At 38.7% G+C, this 20,067-nt stretch overlaps 2 protein-coding genes across 2 annotated transcripts; one reads left to right on the top strand and one right to left on the bottom strand.

The window, feature by feature from the left end:
- Positions 1–106: 106 nt before the first annotated feature.
- Positions 107–6,585, top strand: prkag1 (protein kinase, AMP-activated, gamma 1 non-catalytic subunit). Its single transcript, XM_073468033.1, has 13 exons — positions 107–225; positions 1,374–1,425; positions 1,529–1,629; positions 1,741–1,822; positions 1,912–1,970; positions 2,128–2,173; positions 2,265–2,319; positions 2,920–3,046; positions 3,258–3,423; positions 3,528–3,565; positions 3,776–3,922; positions 4,320–4,419; positions 4,568–6,585. Exons 1-13 carry the CDS (start codon positions 217–219, stop codon positions 4,576–4,578), a joined length of 993 nt encoding a protein of 330 aa, XP_073324134.1. The 5' UTR covers positions 107–216; the 3' UTR covers positions 4,579–6,585.
- A 767-nt stretch (positions 6,586–7,352) lies between these two features.
- Positions 7,353–18,143, bottom strand: LOC140998452 (activin receptor type-1B-like). Its single transcript, XM_073468748.1, has 9 exons — positions 17,997–18,143; positions 14,588–14,833; positions 13,159–13,425; positions 12,633–12,863; positions 12,325–12,492; positions 11,051–11,207; positions 10,836–10,960; positions 10,592–10,722; positions 7,353–10,030 (listed from the first exon to the last, which is right to left on the bottom strand). The coding sequence occupies exons 1-9, from the start codon at positions 18,061–18,063 to the stop codon at positions 9,905–9,907; spliced, it is 1,518 nt and encodes a 505-aa protein (XP_073324849.1). The 5' UTR covers positions 18,064–18,143; the 3' UTR covers positions 7,353–9,904.
- Positions 18,144–20,067: the final 1,924 nt, after the last annotated feature.

The following is a 20,067-nucleotide window of genomic DNA, read 5'->3' on the forward strand; positions in this document are numbered from 1 at the left end:
TTTTGAGTAGTGTATGTTACATTACATTACCGTAATTTCATTTGCACGCAATCTGACCTGAGATTGTGGTGCGGTAACGCTACATGTAGTACGGTAATGACAGTACAGCCATTCAAGTTGCTCGTTGCAAGTTGTAGCGGAAGAGCTGCGTGCTTTGGGAGATCCTGCCATTTGTAAACCAACCCGGCTACAGGAGGGCGATACGGCGAATGGAATATGGAGTGTGTAAGTTGCCTAGCCCATTTAATCGTGTACAAATGGTTAGCTTTCTAAAAAATCCTTTCCACTTAAGTTCGCCAACTAACGTGACTTTCCGAAGAATGCTAATGGTAGCAGCTAACTAGCTAAGTGTTGGCATAGCAGGCAAAGCTCTCAGTAATGATAAACAACAGCCAGGAAGCACTTCATTCCCGCGGGGAAGGTAACTTAGAAATGCCGCCCTTGTCTCGGTGTACATTGGTTGCTGAAATAAGACGGCAAACCATATAATGTTACCATGGTAATTGACGTAAAAGCCAGAGCTGAAAAGGAAAGTCACCTCGACTGGCTGTTCAACGTCAACACACTGACGTCCGATTAGCTTAATGCTAATGCCTAGCTCACGTTACTATTATCAGAGACTTTGTTATTAAGGCTTTGTTCAAAGGTGCGTTATTCCTTTTGCTCATAACGACATTGTCAGTTTGATAGCCAAGCTTTGTAAAATTGCAACATCAATGTCAAATGAATCCTGTATAACAAAAATAGATATTTCCATTACGTTTACTCAAGTAAACATGTGTGCTCTCTATTCGTACTTAGCGTTAATGCTAACGTTAGGCAAAGTAAGTTGATGAGTAACTAGCTGACTGCAACATAATTTTACTTGTTTGCTACATCCCATAAAACCAGTCATGATCAATGAAGCAAAACATGCTTTGTCACATATGCCTGCCCTTGGTAAATAATACAGTACACCTATAAGTTTACAAGTACAGCTTTAAATCCGCATTAAGCATGTACATACAGTTTACAGATGCCCTATCAACCACTTAACTTTAAAATAACCCAACCAGTCCCAATATTAAAGGTGCAATATGTAAGAATTGGGTGTTTACACCGCTGCCACAGGAACTATGAACCAGGACAGGGCTGGCTAGTTACCATGCTGAGTTCAGTAGATATCTTGTAACATCAAAACAGTTATATCTTAACAGTTTTTTTTTTAAATATAATATTATTTTTTTCTGTCTTCAACTAGAATTCTTACATGTTGCACCTTTAACCTAAATATAACAGTTAGATTTATAACAACAGAGTTTACACATTCACTTTGTCTTTGAAGTTGCCTGGACAAACTGAATCTTAATTGCCTTTATCTTTTTTTATTTCAGATTCCAGTAGCAATTGATGACCTTGAGGGCAAAAAAGACCCAGTCCTAGAGGGTAAAGAAAGTCTTTAAATCTCATGAGACCAAAGTGAGAGACATTGACATTCAAAAACAGCCAAACGGTGTCCTCAAAAGTGTTTCCTCTCTCATTCCTTCAGATCCAGAGCACAATGTGTACACCAGGTTTATGAAGTCTCACCGGTGTTATGACCTTGTACCTACCAGCTCCAAATTGGTTGTGTTTGATACATCACTTCAGGTAAAAAAAAAGAAATGCTTTAAATCCTAATTGTTTTTTGTTTTTTGTTTTTTACATTTTTTGCTTATGAGCTAATGTAGACTGAAACTTTTGGTGTGATTGATTTTACAGGTCAAGAAGGCATTTTTTGCTCTTGTATCTAATGGGGTAAGAGCAGCACCTCTGTGGGACAGTAAGAAGCAGTGCTTCGTTGGTAAGGGTCATTTTTATTCAGCACACTTTAACTCTTTTTAAGACAAAATTAATTCAGTCTTATTTTATGCTGCTCTGGCATCTCCACAGGTATGCTGACCATCACAGACTTTATTAACATCCTTCATCGCTACTACAAATCTCCGTTGGTAAGATGGTGGAAACCAAATGGTTACTGTATTTTGTCATATTTCATGTATGAAATGTAAGTTACTGAATGTGTCCTTGCTCTTTTTCCATTTGTATCAAGAGCTTGATTTCTTTCTTTGTTCACTGTCAGCCCTTCCTCTCCTTGTAATCTTTCAGGTCCAGATATATGAGTTGGAAGAGCACAAAATTGAAACATGGAGAGGTGAGAATGTTTATATCTAATGAATTGCTTGTGATTTACTGTGGTATTCTTGAAGGTTTTAAACAATTTTATATGTTCTTGTTTATAACAGAGCTGTACCTTCAAGACTCTTTCAAGCCACTGGTTAGCATATCTCCCAATGCAAGGTGAGTTCTTTTAAATTAATGGTTGGTTTGCAGTCGGACTTCCAGACATTTAGCTTTTTTTTGTTGGTATCAAATTTCAATTTCTTAAATACACAGATGTTGCACGCTGTGACATTCAGGAGGCATACTAGAGAGACATATCATGGTTTAGCCTGAGGCAGTAGCTCAGATGTCACTGATGACACACAAATACTTAATTACTACACTACTAACATTTCAGGAATCCTGTTTGAAACACTCCTCCACACTTTATTCTTTAGACCAGAGTTTGCAAATCGAAGCTGACATCACACCACCATCTGAGGATTAGCCATGGCTACAACCAGCTTTTCTGCAATTTTGTGATTGATATGAAGTTATCAAGATTTCATTTTCAAACCTAGCTTAGTCTGTTACAATATTTATAGTATGAATGCTACACTTATACTTGAAGTTTTTACATTTCTTGCTGAGATACCAACAGCTTACAAACTAACATTAGTAACTATGTCTTGGTGATTTTTGCTTTCCGTTTCTTTATATAGCTACCTTATCTCACAACAAGCCTTGTCCAAAATAACTTGATTAACGTGTTCCTGTCTTAACTCCTCTGTGTCTCAGTTTGTATGATGCTGTCTCATCTCTGCTGAAGAATAAGATCCACAGACTGCCTGTAATTGACCCGCTGACAGGGAACACGCTCTATATTCTCACACACAAGAGGATTCTCAAGTTCCTGAAACTTTTTGTAAGTCACTTTAGCTTCTCTCCTCACTAACACTTCATTAAATACTTCAAATGATCTGCTATTGTTTTCTCAGTATTGGGAGTCTGATAATAACACTGCAGATGTCTAGTACAGAGTAAAGGAAACAGTATCTGTCAGAAGAATTTCACAAAGACACAAATTTCCCTACAGTTTAAGTCAAGCTTGCACAACTTCTTGTTTTTGTTTTCAGATATCAGAGATGCCAAAACCCTCGTTCTTGAAGCAAACCCTAGAAGAACTGAACATTGGAACATTCCAGAACATAGCAGTGGTCCGTGCAGACACACCGCTGTACACAGCGCTGGGTATTTTCGTTGAGCAGCGAGTGTCAGCACTCCCCGTTGTGGATGACAAAGGTATGTGGGCTGGTTGAAATGACATCCTTGTTGATTTTTCCATTATTGACCAAGCCTCTTGAGTTTGTTTATTTATGTGCTGATGTGCTGCCTCTTTCTTGCAGGTCGAGTGGTGGATATATACTCAAAATTTGATGTTATAGTAAGTTGATATCTGTCAGTGTCTACTCACTGTATTTATTTATTTTTTTTACAACTCAATAGGAGTAACTAATGACGCCCACCCTTACTTGAGAGATAGATTTACCTGAATTTTGGTACATGAACCACATGGCTGTATTTCTTTGAAAGACATTTATGAGTAGTTTATTAGGAGTAAGCATTTTTAACTTGAACGCCTGTTTTAACACAGAACCTGGCAGCGGAGAAGACGTACAACAACCTGGATGTGACAGTGACCAAAGCCTTGCAGCATCGCTCTCAGTACTTTGAAGGAGTGCTGACCTGCAACAGACACGAGACCCTGGAGGCCATCATCAACAGACTGGTGGAGGCTGAGGTGAGACTTGGATGTCGTTGTCTTTGTGGCCTATTGCTTGTGATAAACACTGTCTGACATGATCCTCCACACTTTATAAATCTTGCTTTTTAAATCAAGCTCCTAAATCGAGGGACACATCAAACACTACCTGAAAATTAGCTGAGGCTACAACCAGATTTCCTTTAATTTTGCTTTCAAGGAAACTCATTGATAACTTAATGAAGTCAAAATGATGTTTTTTACACTTCAGTGTGTCATCACTACACTATATAACTACAAAAGCTATGTTATCTTTTTTTATTGACACTACTGTGTGTGTAGTTACTTTGTCATGAATCAATTCTTCTGGCCTTGGTAGAAATACTGTTTTGCAGGGGTAAAAGTAACATTTATGGTGCTCCTGTGTGTCTTTTAGGTGCACAGGCTGGTCGTAGTGGATGAGCAGGAGGTGGTGAAGGGAATTGTCTCCCTGTCTGATATTCTCCAGGCGCTAGTGCTAACCGATGGAGATGAGGGTAAGTAAAGTTGTGTTTCTGTCATGGATTTTTGGACCTTACAAATAATTTAAGTATTTCAGTCGTTAAAGCAGTGTAATCATTCACATATTTTCCTAAATATGTTCATGATAAACCTGTAGTAAAGATTTCATTTTTCTGTCCACAGGCACAGCTTGAGGAAGTAACTCAAACAAGGAAAGGCCACACAGTTTTAAGTGGAGGTCAGAGCGAAGGGAGAAAGAGAACATGCAGGGGAATTAAGACGGTATATCGAAGTGTCATCTATCTCCTGTCACCAGCTTTTCTATACTCGCACATGAAGACTTCTCCCTCTCTCTGCAAAAATATGAAATTATAGCAAAACAGCAATATAATAGTACAGAATATATGGAAGTAAATTGAGCCAAATTCTAAGCCACAGGAGAGATGTGAAAGCACAAGAGACCTCTGAAGAGGAGCTGCAGCCAGTTAGTACTGAGGACCATTAATTATGACTTTGATTGCAGATGTATTCCTGATAATATAAATCAATTAATCCGTTTCCAGCTAAAGGGAAACTGATTTATCTGTATTGCCTTTTGTTGGCATCATTTCATTTCTACAATAAAACATGTAAATCTAGATGCACATAAAGCCTATATAAGGGTTATTGTGAATACTGTAACTGTCAGATCAACATTCGGTGTGTTGTTGTTTTGGCACGTTATGACATTTGACTGAGCTCTGTTCTTTGTACATTTCAGTAGAATGATGTTAACCAGCTTAAATGATCTTGATATTCATTTATTCAGCTAGTTTGATTACTTAAAAGCAGGTGGAGGGTTGATTTGTACATCATCTTTTACCTTAAACTAGACTTTTTCAATTTTCAATACAGATAGATGGACAAGGTTATGGTTACTGAAGTATTTAACTGTATGTACGCATCGTACATACAGTTTATGAAAACAAGCTACATGCTAGCTTTGTATGAAGATTGTAAAAATTATTTAGCTTAATTTATCATTCAAACACTAGACAGTTTTAATTTGAAATGATTTCCCAGATGTAAAGCGAGAGGCCTGGTCACGGTCTTACTAAATTTTCAAAAAGCCAGAGTGGAGCCAAAAATAGCTCTGGATACATTTTAAACCACATTTCAGTGAACTTAAAAAATGTATATATGTCGATTTGTCAATAATTAAATCAAGTTGCCGCAGTGAACAGTGTGGGAAGAATTCAAGGGCTCAGGTTTGAATCTGTTGTGTAGCCAGAGAGCTAAGTAGCAAACCTGGAAGAGCACTTGAGGCTAAGACAACCTCATTAAAGTCTAGAGCAGCGTCCAAGAATCTGCTGTTAGAGACAACCGTTAATTGTCACAAGCTCTGGATATTTATGGCTTTTATGTTTGCCATTTTGTCTGTTGTCATGTATAACAAAATGTTTAATGGATTGTACATTTTACTTTGAAGACACAGTTTTTCTGCCTGTTCTGTTACCCACACTTTGGGTTTTGGCATTATTAACATAAAAGGGATTTGCTCACTTCGTCAAAGCTTCATAATCACCAAAAAAGTGGTCTAAATGGTCAAGTTAAAGTGGCAACAGACAATTTTTCCCCAAGTGGAACTATTGTTGGCGCCTGTGTTGCAACCTGATCGCTGTCTGTTTTTCTCAGAATTGCAACAACCAACAGCACAAGACAAAACGTGTGTTCATCCATGTAGTCTTTAATGGAGACGTGACAGAAGACAGGAATAGTGACGGGCTGCCAGCCTTCATTTTCCCGGGAGATTCCGTCCCCGGTGGCAGACAGAATAGCATAGTGAAAGCGAGGTTTGCAGGCGGGTACATTAAAACAAAAAACTTGTCTGTTGCCACTTTAACTATTCAAATTTTTGTGGTGTTTATGCTCAGATGTATATGTTTTTGGTGTGTTTTGTTAACGTCAGTTAGAGTCAGTCGTCTTACAGGTATATCAGACCGTTTCCATCATTGTGTTTCGGGGACTTTATCAAAATCACTAACTACCAGCATTTCCTTCCACTTTCATGAGATAGGTCAGGAACATACCACACTTCCTGTTTTGGTATGTATAAAATTGAGTGTGTACAACTGTATGTAAATGCACAGGTTTTGTACTAATCTGTATTGAGATTATAATTTAAAGGATGAGCAATAAAGGTTCTTTGAGTTTCTTTTAAATGGTGTAATTGTTCAATGCTTACATCTTCCATATCACATTTAACCTTTGTCTAAAGATGTAACCTGGTAGCACTGATGATAAAGTGACTTACACTGCAACTTTAGCTTTAGCTAAATTCAATCTTTATTATCTTTGGCCAGCGACAAGCATACACTGACATCACCTGGTACGTTGCTATGGTGAACATGTAAGCAAACAGTTCCTTGTTTACATATCCAACAGACAAAAAGTAAAATCAGCATTCATTTGGAGTCTTTTTGTCCACCTGACGAATTTAAGTCCAATGCTCACTCTTCCTTTAGCTGTTTTTGATAAAACAGGAATAACAAATACAGAAAAAGAAACCAATGCATACTGTATGATTTAAAACTGACTGAGATCGAAAGCCACAAGTTTACTATATACCTTATATATCTTTAACACAGTATTTCCCAAAATATTTCAGAGGTCGTAAACCCATACTTGTCGTTTTTTTCAGAGAGTCAAAGAGGTGTTGAAGTTCAACACTCTCTTTAGCTGCAAAATGCTCCATTATGTTCACCGACTAGTTGCTTACTTTGCTGATTGGTGCAGGATAGGTAGACTGGCATAAACTGGTTTTTAGAGCAGAATGTTATGAGCGCAGTGAGAGTGAACGAAAACAGTAATACACATGAACTACAACTACGAAGTCATCTTTTGTTCATGTAAAATATTTTTTCACTCTTGAAACATTGAACATTGGGATTGGCTGCGGTGAAATAAAGTTAAAGAAACAGACACCACATAGGAAAACAATTGCATTTATTACTCTATATTAGAAGGTACATGATTGAAGTCCTGAAGGGGTTTTTTACATGGATGCAGTTGTCTCTTTGCCATGATTAGACAGAGACCTGGACATTGTCACAACCTGTAGAGTAACACCTAATTTCTTTGACTCAAACCCATCCTATTCTTCCATAGGGACATTTGGAGCAAGGTATTAAAAACCTTAAATACACTATACATTTTGTACATTGTAAGGCAAATACAATTTGACAAACATACCCCTTTATTGTATAAATATGATTGACACTCAACCACCTATCAAACAGTAGAGCTCCCCAGTCTTTCCAGCCAAAAACAACAGCATCAAGTGCAGTTTATTCATTCTTACAAACATCCTGTAAGACTTAAAACAATACAGTGCAGTGAGCAAGTGATTTTAAAATAAGAGGAACTGGTCGAACACATTTGTGAAACAGCATTGAGACATTTCAGTAGTATTTAGTGTCAACTTTTCTTCTCCCAAACAAAAGTCGAATTTCCAGTTATAAGGAGTGTACAGTGACTGACTCGTATAAACATTCTCGTTTTCAGTAGTGGGATCTTAAATAGACACTGGCAGCCATGACAAGACATGATTCTGAGTACAATTTGGTTATAATGCTGCGAGAGGTCAGTAGTAGTGCACATGTGGCCTTTCAGGCTTTCATAGGGACTCAGGGCATACAAATATAAATAACGAGAAAGTCTATACACAAACAGTACCTGTTGAATCAGCATACAGCTAGAGACAAATGTAGACAGTGATTTTTGACAATGTTAGCTAGAAGGAGACAATCCACACATTGAGGAGGTATTGTATGGAGAACAAAATGAGCCACCAGGGGAAACATCAATTAAAAATCAAACACCGCTCTGCACTAACAGAGGGCTGTAGGAGAAAGTGAACATAAACAGTGTGTCTGACTCATAATGTTACTGCAAAGGTCAGAAAGTAGAAGTCTTAGATTTTCTTCCCACCAACCAAAAGGCTGGTATAAAAGATTCAACTATCTAAAACATGACCTAGGTATCAACATAAAATCTAATCTACCTGTCATATGTACACAAGTATCATCTTAAAAATGTATTAATTTATGTGCAGTAGTTGTACTTGGCCAGGGAGAGTGCACCCTGAGGGGAAAAAAAGATCAATGGACATGCTCGGACAATATAAAAAAATGAACATAAAAACAAACTATATGAAGATTCCTAGTGATTTGAAAAGGGATAAATATAAAACATTTCTGGCCCGTATTTAAGGTTCAGTGTAAAGAGTAGTGGCTGCTGCAAAGGACAAAGGTTTATCTGAATGTTGAGTGTACCAGCTTCTCTGAGGGACTAGAGGGTTTACTCACATGGCAGGTCATGGTTTGTTGGTTGACCAACAGACAGTGACAGTGCATTCATATTGGAATGCTACCATTTCAATATAATACATGTAGCATGGAGGTACAGCTGTTTGTGTGCCCCAATCTGCAGCCAGCCAGTGTGTCAGATAAGAAGATCAAAGTCAAAACTCATAGTGTCAAATCACTGGCAGCTGTTGCTCTGCAACACTTCATCCTAGCAAATTGGATTTTTGCTTAATAATTCCAAAATGGGTATTTTGCTTAAGATTGTTCTGAAGATAGACACCCACAATAAAACTTTGATTGGTGAGCAATAGGAAAACCTGAGGTTCACAACAGCTTATGGAAAGAGCCCCTGGCGAGTGGTCCAAAGGCTAGACCGTGTTTGGCAAGTTGCCTGAATGCTCCAGTGACTTTGAAGTCTCAAACACCTTGTTCAAAGTTAATGGGCTGCATTTACACAATCTGTCTGAACTGCTTTGTACATGCTTACATGGTGATAATCAGCAGACTACTAAAGCACACAGTTGTAGCAGAACCAGATGGATTATTCTCTTTGAAGGATTTCTGAGCAGTTTGTGATGTGCCTGTGTGCTGTAGGTGGCACAGAGAAAAAAACTCACAAACACCCATATACATTAACAACAAGATCTAGTCATTTAAATAACAGGATAAGTACAAAATAAGTTAAAAACACTCTCAACCTTACCAGCTTGCCCCCTATTCAAAGACAAAAAGAGCAAATATAATGCAACTGTGATCGAGGAGACTTTGTGGAAATATCAGCAACTGATTTTCAAAATGTTAACTGGTTAATTAATTACATATCCTATTATAGATTGCATACAAGTAACACAGGAAATCCAAGGATCCTTGTTAGTACGGAGTGTAGAGAGGAACAAAAAGGTTCAGGGTGGGCAGCAGTAGCTGAGGACAAGACAGGAAAGACGTTCTTGGTAGTTTGGCTGGGTAAGCGAGGTAGGGTTTGTCAGAAATCAAGTGGCTTCAAAACTGGCAGGAGTGTCTATGGAGGAATATTTTACAGAGTGCGACTCTCCATCAGATTCTCTTACTTTGTGCATTCTTTGTAGAAGGCCCGGCCCCTTTCTTCTCAGTGTCCTACAGTCTGGAGTTAGGTCCTGCTCAAAGCTCTTTCTCAGTGCTCTGCTCACTTTAATGCTCAGACTTTAATGTCCTCCTGAATGCTGAGCTGGGACAGGGTCTTTTTAATGCGCAGGGCCGTCAAGCGGGCGGCTCCATTAGCATACCAGCACTCCCTCATGATTTTGCCCATAACCCGCAAGGCCTGGAACAGCAGGGGGAAGAATCAAGTAAGTATGAAAAATGACAGACACACATTAGAGTTTTTCTGTATGAATGGGAACTCTCTGGTGGACAGACACCGTAATGATGTCTACAAATTACACTAAACATATCTTTGGTATTGCTGTACACCAGTTTCTCATTGGCCAATGTATGCTCCGTTACCAATAAACGTAAGAAAAGCTAATACTGGCTGATTTATTTGGCTTTAGTTGGAAATAAACCAACAGTTTAAGCAGATTAACTGAGAAGGAGGGCACTTGCAACATGCATCCCTCATGGCACAGGAAATATGTTACTGGAAGACAATCTAGAAACAGTGTGACGCTATTCCACAGTTTGAGTAGCAATTTTAATCATTTTATAATAATTTCACCCTGGGGAAAGAACCTGATAACCTCTTGAACTCATTTTAGTGATTCCACAGCGCTCCTCTCAGCAATTAACTTGATGTGGGCAATGTTATGATCATGGAAAGGAATGAACCATGTTGTAATAAACTGGAATGACCCTGAATGATCCAGTAAAAAGTTTATTTTTATACCTCGTAGCTCTGCCACCAGTTAGGGATGTTGGGTCGTAGCTTTTGGTCGCACACTAGCTTCCTCATCTCCTCGATGGACGGGTCAGACGGTACCAGGTCATAGTAGGGCAGCTGGTACTCTTCATGGATACCTGGTGACACAGGACAGTGTTGAGCTCAGATCAGTGCTGTGATCTCAGGGGTTGATAAAAGAGAAACAAAGAACACAGGTTGAGGATCCAGAGTGAAAACAAAAGAGTCTGACCTCCACTATTACAGCGGCGTGCAATCTCCCAGTAGACCAGCCCCAAAGCATAGATATCAGCACATTTGAATGAGTCAAAGTGTCTCATGTTGATCGTCTCATCCAGAACCTCTGGAGCCATGTACCTGTGAGACGTAAAAACAATCCCAGTTTAGAGAAAGAATTAAAGGATAAAGGTGTCAGAGATATGTGCAGGCATGTATGATGACACAGACCTCTTGGTGCCCACCCTTTGATTGGGCGCGATGTCGATGGTGTCTGTGGCAGAGTCGTGACGGACAGCCAAGCCCAGGTCAGCGATGGCACAGGTGCAGTTCTTCTTCACGAGGATGTTCTTGGACTTCAGGTCTCTGTGGGCAATGCCTGGCTTTCCTATCCAAACATAAGGTATATGAGAAACACTTGTGAGTTGCTATCCCAAAATTTGTTATCAACATGAACATGCAGTCTCTTTTATGAAAAAAAAAACTAGAAACGTTTCCTTTTATGGGCATCAGCGTGGTTGATAAAAATAGAAAACACTTCCCAATTTGAGCTACAGAATGTCCTCAACTGCACTTTAATTTTCCATGAACGGCAGATAAGAAGATGATTCACCAGTGAAGTGTTCTCAAAGACGGCCAGTGGATATAAGTCTTCATTAGATGGAAATTATTACATCTTTTAATTTTTCAGCAGTAAACAATGTCTGATGCTAGACTGCCTGCCTGTACATGACCATAACAACAGTTAAACAAGATGAAAACAGATGAGAAAAACAACTTTCCTTGACCACACCACAAAAAAACATCAGTTAATGATATTTAGAGGAGAAACCACACTGGTTTTTCAAATTTAAAATAAATAAAATAATGTCTCCAAGAACATATTTATTTATTTTTCAGCATAATCTTTTTTGTAACCATATTCTACATACGAAACTGTTTGGACATCTTCTGTTTAATGACTCAATTAAATTGCATCAGAGTCTTGCATTACATGGCAAAAATCAGTTGTCAACAGGAGAGAGCTTGTGTCAGTCTGTGGGTGGGGTAGGAAACATAAGCAATGTGTTTCAAAAGGGAAATCCTTCCAACCACCAATGTAAGTGTTGATATAAATATTGCTCAATTTATTTCTCAGTAAAATAATTTCTCAAATAATTTCTCAATTAGTTATTTTCGGATGGTACACACATTTTTTTCATGTACAGGTGCTAAAAACTAAAGACTTTCTGTAGCCACTAAGAAGTGTGGAACTTTGTACATTAAACACTTCAATGACAACATTTTTATTTAGATGGAAATTTAGAAGACTTAAAAGGGATTTTCATACTGTTAGCTACAGCACAAACAGATTAGAGAGGAATGTTGGCAGCAGACTTGATCTATGTTGGCTGGTTTATTATTAAAGTGGTAGCATCACCAAATTGTAAATATTTATTAAACAGCTTAAGGCCAGGGGAAAAGAGGTATGCTTAAATACAAATGCAAATTAATACAAACACTACCTTGAGTTCCAAGAATCTCCATGTGCAGATGTGCAAGGCCGCTGGCAGCTGACAGCGCTAGTTTGATCATTCCTTCAGTAGTGACAGAGTAGCGGTTCAGGTAGTCAAACAGAGAGCCGTGCTCATGGTAGTCTGACACCAACCACAGCTGGGTCCATGTGCCATTGTCTGGGCAAGACGCAGAAATACAGAGATAACCAAGAGATTATAAGTTTACTCAAGAGTGATGAAGAAACACTGACCAAACACAGATAAATAACCTACATATAATTATTTGATTAGAAAAGAGAATATGCTGTGATTTGCACCTTTGTTGTCAGCAGCTATAAAGCCCAGGATGTTTTCATGGCGGAGCATGATGGTCTGATAGATTTCTGCCTCACGGAACCAGGAGCGCTCCTCCCTGGATGAGAAGATCTTCACAGCCACGTCACCACCCCTCCAACGTCCTCGCCACACCTCCCCGAAACGCCCTTTACCAATGATCTCTTGGAGGACAATTGTCCTGGCCACCGTCCGCTGGACAAACAGAGGCAGACCTGCTCAGAGAGGATGAGAACGGAGAACAGTCATCAGCAGCCTTCTGATACAAACCTGTGTAAACTACAACATGTAGTAGCAAAATGCCCTAGTGTGAATAGCGCTGACCTTTCAGCTGAAATGGATTGACACTGTTATTCTCTATTTTTCTAATATATCACTTTATTAAATTGCTCAAAGACAACCTTTTATTTATTCATCTTTATTCATTTGTTCGCTTCTCAACAAGAATTTCCACCACACAGCACAAGTGCTGGCCTGCAGCTCCATTATCATATCATGTTGTGCACTAACCGGAGCCTGAACCAGACGTGGACAGATCATAAATGAGGTCCTGCAGGGTCCTGTCTTTGGCCAGGTAGAGGTGATCACAGGAGGGGTCCTCTACCTCCAGCCTTTGCCTGTGGCTGTAGGCCCTCTGATGGTACTGATACAGGAACACGCCCATCAGCAGCAGAAGACACAGCAGGAACAGCGGCCCCGCGATCACAGCGACGAGTTCCACCAGCCCCCATGTCCCACCTGGACCGTAGCCTCCCCCCAGTCCTGACTGAGTCGTAACTGAGGAGAGAACAATGTGTGGCAGTGAGTACACACTCAGGACTGACTCTATTCCATAACTATATATAATGAACTGCTTTGTGTCCTTTAGAGATAACGGCATAAAGCTTTCAGCTAAGCAGAGAATTAGAAAAATGAGTCAGAATTAGACTCTTGCATTAACTTCTATTGATTATTTCTAGTTATTTAACAAAGAGATGCTCAATTCTCCACAGTGAAAGGCTTTTACTGTGAACAAGATGTACAAGAAGTGTTGAAATTACATTTACAGCATACTAATACCTTTAAAGGTCAGCTTATTCTCTTGTTTAACCACACTCAGATATTTCTGCAGTGCTTTAACAATGCTCTACTTGAGTTCTGAGTTTCTCCTCAACTCCACTCTTGAGACCTTGTATTATTTGTGTTTAAAATACTTATTGCTGATTGTAGCACAAATCATCCAGGCACTATAATCATTTCAAGATCACCAAACCTGCATGAGGGAGAGAAAACTTTGGTCTTTTATACCCATTTATCATAGCGTGCTGCAGAGTTCACAGTTTTGGTGAGGATGTTCACACTCTGACTATGTGAGCCTGCGAATCTGAGAAATGTTGGTTTCAAATATAAGTCTCTTTGTTTATACCAGGCTTTTAAGGTGCTGTTTTCTGGTTAAAAGCTTCATATAAACTTGTGCTTTTTGTTCATGTTGAGGATGGATTCAGTCCATAATTTCCTGGCACAGTTGTTCCACACTGACACTGTTCTCTTCACATATTTGTAGACGCTGTACAGAACACCAGAAAAAAAGCTTCTCAGTAACCATGAGTCATGAAAGTGTGTAGGAAACTCTTCACAAGTGCTGAGATGCAACAGATAACATCACAGACGATAGATGAATGCATGTTATAACTAGGCCGCTTGTTCATTATCAGGAGTTAAGTTAATAAGGTGCAAAAGCTCCTTCTCAGAACCAGTAATTTACCAGTGTACACAGAACAAGTTAGTGCATGTTCTTGCCTGGGTTTTTCTCAGTCAGTTTTGGATGACATACTTGCTCCAACTTGCACAATAGATAAACAGAGAAACACAAAAAAACAAAAAAAATACTTAAATGCCAAACTCGTGGTGATAGCATCAGTGCATGTAACTGATCATACTGTATATGCTGCGTTCTGACCTGAGGGTACTTGGAGGTCAATGCTGTTGCAGTAGTCCGTGTAGCAGCAGTGGATGTTCAGCAGGCCGTCTGCACCGCGGCAGTAGAACGGCTGTCCAGGGGGCTCAAGGTTGTCCCGTGTGATGCAGGTACGGATGTGTTGCTCTTGGCCATCAATGAAAGAAGTGGAGGCCATGCAGGCTCCATCGGTCTCGCACCGGGAGCCGGTCTTCTCACACGGGGGTGTGGTGCAGTTACACCACAGAGCTGCAGAGACGGAGGAGGCAGAAGCAACATGGTGTCAAATACAACTTTTTCTGCTATCAAAAAAACTGAATTTTGGTCTGTGAGCACTGCAAATGGGCACAGCGTCTCCAGGGTCTGAATTTATTGGTAAAAAAACATGTAGTGCGTTTTTGTCTTCTCAGCTTTACAGGAACTTACAGTGCACATCAGAAGAGGGCGGTACCAGCCGACACGAACAGTATACATAATGAGCTTTAGACTGACAAACATGAAACCTATAAACATACAGGCCAATAACTAGCAATACTTTGTCAGTGATGAACTTCTATTGTGGCTTTTTAAGCATGTGAGATCTCACATCTTGCTAGGCAGCTAACTGATAAGGTAAGTAGAAGTGCAACAATTAAACGATAAGTTGTCAACTATTAAATTAATCAACAACTATTTTGATGATCAATTCATTGATTTCAGTAATTTTTTAAGGGAAAAAAGGCCAAAATGCTCTGGTTCCAGCCTCTTTAATGTGAATATTTTATGGTTTCTTCTCTACTCTGTTACAGTACTCTGATTGTCTTTGGGCTTTGAACCAAAGTTGCAACCATATCAGATTTTCACGGTACAATAACCATCTGAGAAAATATCACATTATTATACAGTTATTATCATTATTATCAGTTGCAATGACGCTTAAAATAATCAAAATATATGTTTTTTTTTAGGTTGAACAAACATTTATTTTATTTTCATAAACTATCATATCCCAACAGACATAAAATTGATAATATACTTATATTTAATGACACTGATATGGTGGAATTCAATACCTTAGATAAGCAAATATTCACAGTACGATAACTGTCAAGTTTCATACCACAGTTTACCACTAAAACCGGTATATTGCTACAACACTATTGTAGACAAAACAAGACAGTTGAGGATGTGAACTTGGGCTTTTTCACAATTTTCTGACATTCTATAGACCAAACAACTTATTAATTAATCAAGAAAACAATCAACAGATTACTCGACTCTAAAAATAAAAGTTAGTTGCAGTCAATGAGATTAGAGAGTAAAATCTTACGTTTTAGTATTACTATTAGGAGAACTTTTTCAGATGAGTGATGTCTTGCCAAAATGAACTCAAGAGATGAGGACAGAGAAGGAGGATGGCATAAGCGAGGTCTGGTCAGGAAGAAGAGGAAGTGTTGGAGGTTGGGTGGGGTGGGGTGTGTGTGTGGGATGCAGGGGCTTTTTGAGGATGGGTGGAGGGTTTATGTGAGGGCATGTAGGAGTAGAGATTAACTGATCAGCTGTGACTGTCATTTTACTAACAGGAGACTGAGACTTCCTCTGTGAAATTCAATTATGTTATTAAGACACAGACATGATGTGACATTCCAGTAATTTTGGAAGAGCCCCCAGTGGATTCGATGTAGGAAATGACCTTGCTGGAGAGCCTGTGTGCAGCTAGATGTGCTTGTTAGGAAGCCAGCACACACGCAGCTGAACTTCAGTGCCATCTACGTCAAACAGGGGAAATTTAGAGTTAAGGCCTTACAAGATCTTTTGCGGTACTGACTCACATATTTCCAACACCTATTTGGCAGATGCTTGTGTGTCAGATACGAGAAACAAGCCAACCGGAGAAAAAAATAAGGAAGATAAATGCTGACTAAACAGGAAATCAGACACATTTCAGACTTTCCATGCCTGTAAATGTCACAAAGGAGTCCACAGAGAAGAAAAAAATATGTATTATTGGGATTGGAAATCTCAAAACCACGCAGAGGCATACAGCCAAGTTGCTGACCACTTCAACCGTGATAAAAAGGCAGTAGTAAAAAGATGTTTTCTGAATCTTTACCTCAAAACCTCAAACATTTCCCAGTCAAAATAAATAACAATTTAAAATGTTTCCTTACAAAGTACAAAAACTTCATATCACCACTGGAATTCAGCTGCTTCAGCACTCGGTCACATTTGCTCCAATTTTTCTATTGTAAACCAGAACAGGATTGAGATCTCATGTTCATGACATGTCTTACAACCCGAACAGTAACTTTATGGTCCATGTGTTTGAAGACGATGCAGGTAACAGTGGTTACATGTGTAAAATAACCAGCGCTGGGTGGGGATGCAGAGGAATGTGCTGTATAGTTGAGATGTGTTGCTCGCACTATTTCACAGGTTGCAATGACAGAAGAAAAGAGAAGGGACAGTTTCCACATTTCTTAACATTACTTTATTCTAGGGGTCACTGATATCTACAATGTGGTGAAAAAAATTAACTACTGACAAATATGATGTGATATCAATGCATTGCCCGGCCCTCCAAATAAGGATATTATAGCCTGTCCTACTCTGCCTCATATGTCATTAAACTGCTGCTGGATACATTATAATCTCTCAAACATATAATAATGCTACAAAAATAATATTTGTTACTACTCAAGACACAACCTGGATTCAACAGAGTCCAATTCATGATAAACTGTGAAATAACCTGCCATCAGATAAAAGATATTGTGTACTGTCTCTTCACTGCAACACTGAACAAAGAGTCTCATCTCCTTCTGTGTCCTGGATGCTGTAGATATAAGATTACTAATGTCTGCCTATAAGTAATTTGAGTACTTCCATCCTACATTACATGAACATCTGACCACTGGAGAAATACTGTCACACAGTATAATGTCTTGATGGCATCATTATCTAACCAGCCTCACGTCAAGGGTCTCTGGATAGCATTACTGTGGTGGAGAGAGGTACTTAAGGAATACACAACGACAACAACCATGACTTTGGTTTTTGTAACTTAAATAACGATAAGTACAAAAACCTGTGCAGCTCCAGAGCTGTGTTTACAGACAAACCCTTCACTGCGCTGACAGTCCTGGTTACCTTAACACACCTTTTAACTGCTGGCTAAAGACTGCCCTAACCTTGCTCAACAGCGACGGGAACACGGTGAGATATCGTGTTTTGTTACATTCACATGAAAGACATTTAAATAACATGTCCATGTCCAGGCGAGTGAAGGCTGACCTGGTTTCCCACCGCCGCTCGGTTCGGCTAGGCTAGGCTAGGCTAGCTAACGTTAGCTCGCTGCTAATCCCACATTCGCTCGGCTTGATGGTGGCAGTGGTGCTGAGCTTATGAACAAAACAAACAGTGAGTTACTCACCCTCACAGCTTCTGTACAGGACGGTCTGAACAACCACGACGGCTAACGAAATCCGTAAGTTAGCCATGATCAATAAAGTCCCGGTTCATCGCATTAACACGTCTAGTTAGCTAAGATGTGGTGAGGCGTGCTGATGACAGCTAACCAAGCTGTCAGTGCCCAGGGTACAGTTTACTAACATGGTCCACCAGCAGGCAGCAGCACACATACACAGGACACTGTGTGAGGATATCTATCTATCTATCTATCTATCTATCTATCTATCTATCTATATATCTATCTATCTGTGGTCGACATCATGAGGATATACTGTAGTCATGAAAATTGTCGATAGGGTGCATATCAGGTCATAAAGGTCACTCACAAGTGGACTTTTGTCAATAACAAGTTCTTCCTAGATTTTCCTTTTCACGAGGCTCTTATTGTTTTTTTCCATGCATTTTTCTCTCATCACCTCCAGCTTCAAATACATTTCAGCTATATAAGCTATATAATACATGCGTTCAAATACTTTCCCCTAAAACCAATTCTGATGTACTTGTACTTGTGTTTTTTTTTGCATTTTATGCTACTTTAAACTTCTACTTCACTACATTTTGGAAGTCAGTATTGTTCTTTTTACTGCACTACATGTATTTGACAACATAAGTTACTTATTACTTTGATATGACAGTGTATTGCTGCCAGGCCAGAAAAAGGAAAATGGATCAGTATCACGTTATATAACCTTAAAAGTTTATTGTTATAACAGTATACTTCTATCTTGTGATAACTTTGTATTGTCATAAGAAGACACTTGTCTTGTTTCTACTTCATGATAATGTGAAAGTATTTTGTAATGACATCTTGTTGTGATGTGAAAATATTTTGTTATAAAGTGATCTCTTTACGTTATAACATGAAATAGATCCATTTTCCGTTTCTGGCCTGGCAGCAATACATTTCCATACTTTTTTTTTGCAGATTTAGATTATTAATATAAAATATAAACTGATAAATGATCTATTATTATAGATTAAACAACTTGGAAGTATATAAAGTAGTTCAAATTAACCTTACCCTCACCAGTTGCAGCATTAGTGATGCTTACACATTAGTGCATCATTAATTATAATTCAGTGATATTGCAAATACTTACATGCTTTTACTCAAGTTTGTAAGGACTTATGACAATGGTGCAATAAATAAAAATAAGATGAAAATCCAACCACCCATGGTGAACTTGTTAGCAAACAGTTGCCTTTTTCACATCCAGCAGGTACGGAGGAACATCAGTATTCATTTGGAGTTAGCATTTATCAGAGAAGTATAAATCCGGTTTCTTTTTAGCTCTGGTTTCTCCACAAACGTCTGACAAAAACATCTGGCTCTTTAGCTGTCAAATGCTGAGAAACAGTTTCAAGCTGCGACTGGAAACAAGGTTGATGAGAGTGGAATAGTAGGCAGGAAAATCAAAACAATGAGATAAAATAGACTTAAAATCCTGATAGCTGCAGAGCCTGATGGTAACTCCTCCTATATGAAAATACTGATGAGTGTAGCTTCAAACACAAATGACAGCATTGATTGCATTGAATCTTTCACCGTCCTATATTTATTTGTTAATTCAAGCGAGTTGAATCTATGCACTCATAGAGTTAATAGAAGCAGAAAATGTCATATGATTATGTTATTGGCAACATCAGAAAATGGCAATAAAACATAGAACTGAACTAAAGGATGAAACAGATTCTCCAGTTTGATTCATGTTTGCTACATATTGTACAGTATTTACAATTGTTGGTCAGCTATTTATAAAATAATGACAACAAATTTAACATAAAACATGATATAACAATGCAAATGAGCTATGATGTAGCTATATGTGTCTTTATTTACAACTTGCATAGGAAATGAGAATGCAGGTCTGTATATAATATTTGCCTTTCTGTCTGAGTTTTATGTGAATGATGAGGTAGATACCATAAATGTGTCAGCGCCTGTGAAACTGAATTATATTATATTATTGTATTATAATGTAAATAAAGTCCTTTTAGTCTTTTTTATTTCTAAAATGTTTTAATATACAGTA

This window comes from Pagrus major, chromosome 6 (genome assembly GCF_040436345.1).
Source record: "Pagrus major chromosome 6, Pma_NU_1.0".
Classification (NCBI taxonomy): Eukaryota; Metazoa; Chordata; class Actinopteri; order Spariformes; family Sparidae; genus Pagrus; species Pagrus major.

Excerpts from the sequence above, each read along its gene's own strand:
- prkag1 (XM_073468033.1), top strand. Across the intron at positions 1,971-2,127 it reads GCTACTACAAATCTCCGTTG|GTCCAGATATATGAGTTGGA; the intron begins GTAAGATGGTGG and ends GTAATCTTTCAG. Across the intron at positions 2,174-2,264 it reads CAAAATTGAAACATGGAGAG|AGCTGTACCTTCAAGACTCT; the intron begins GTGAGAATGTTT and ends TGTTTATAACAG.
- LOC140998452 (XM_073468748.1), bottom strand. The coding sequence starts at position 18,063 with ATGGCTAACTTACGGATTTCGTTAGCCGTCGTGGTTGTTCAGACCGTC. Across the intron at positions 12,493-12,632 it reads TATAGCTGCTGACAACAAAG|ACAATGGCACATGGACCCAG; the intron begins GTGCAAATCACA and ends CGTCTTGCCCAG. Across the intron at positions 11,208-12,324 it reads GGAGATTCTTGGAACTCAAG|GAAAGCCAGGCATTGCCCAC; the intron begins GTAGTGTTTGTA and ends ATGTTTGGATAG.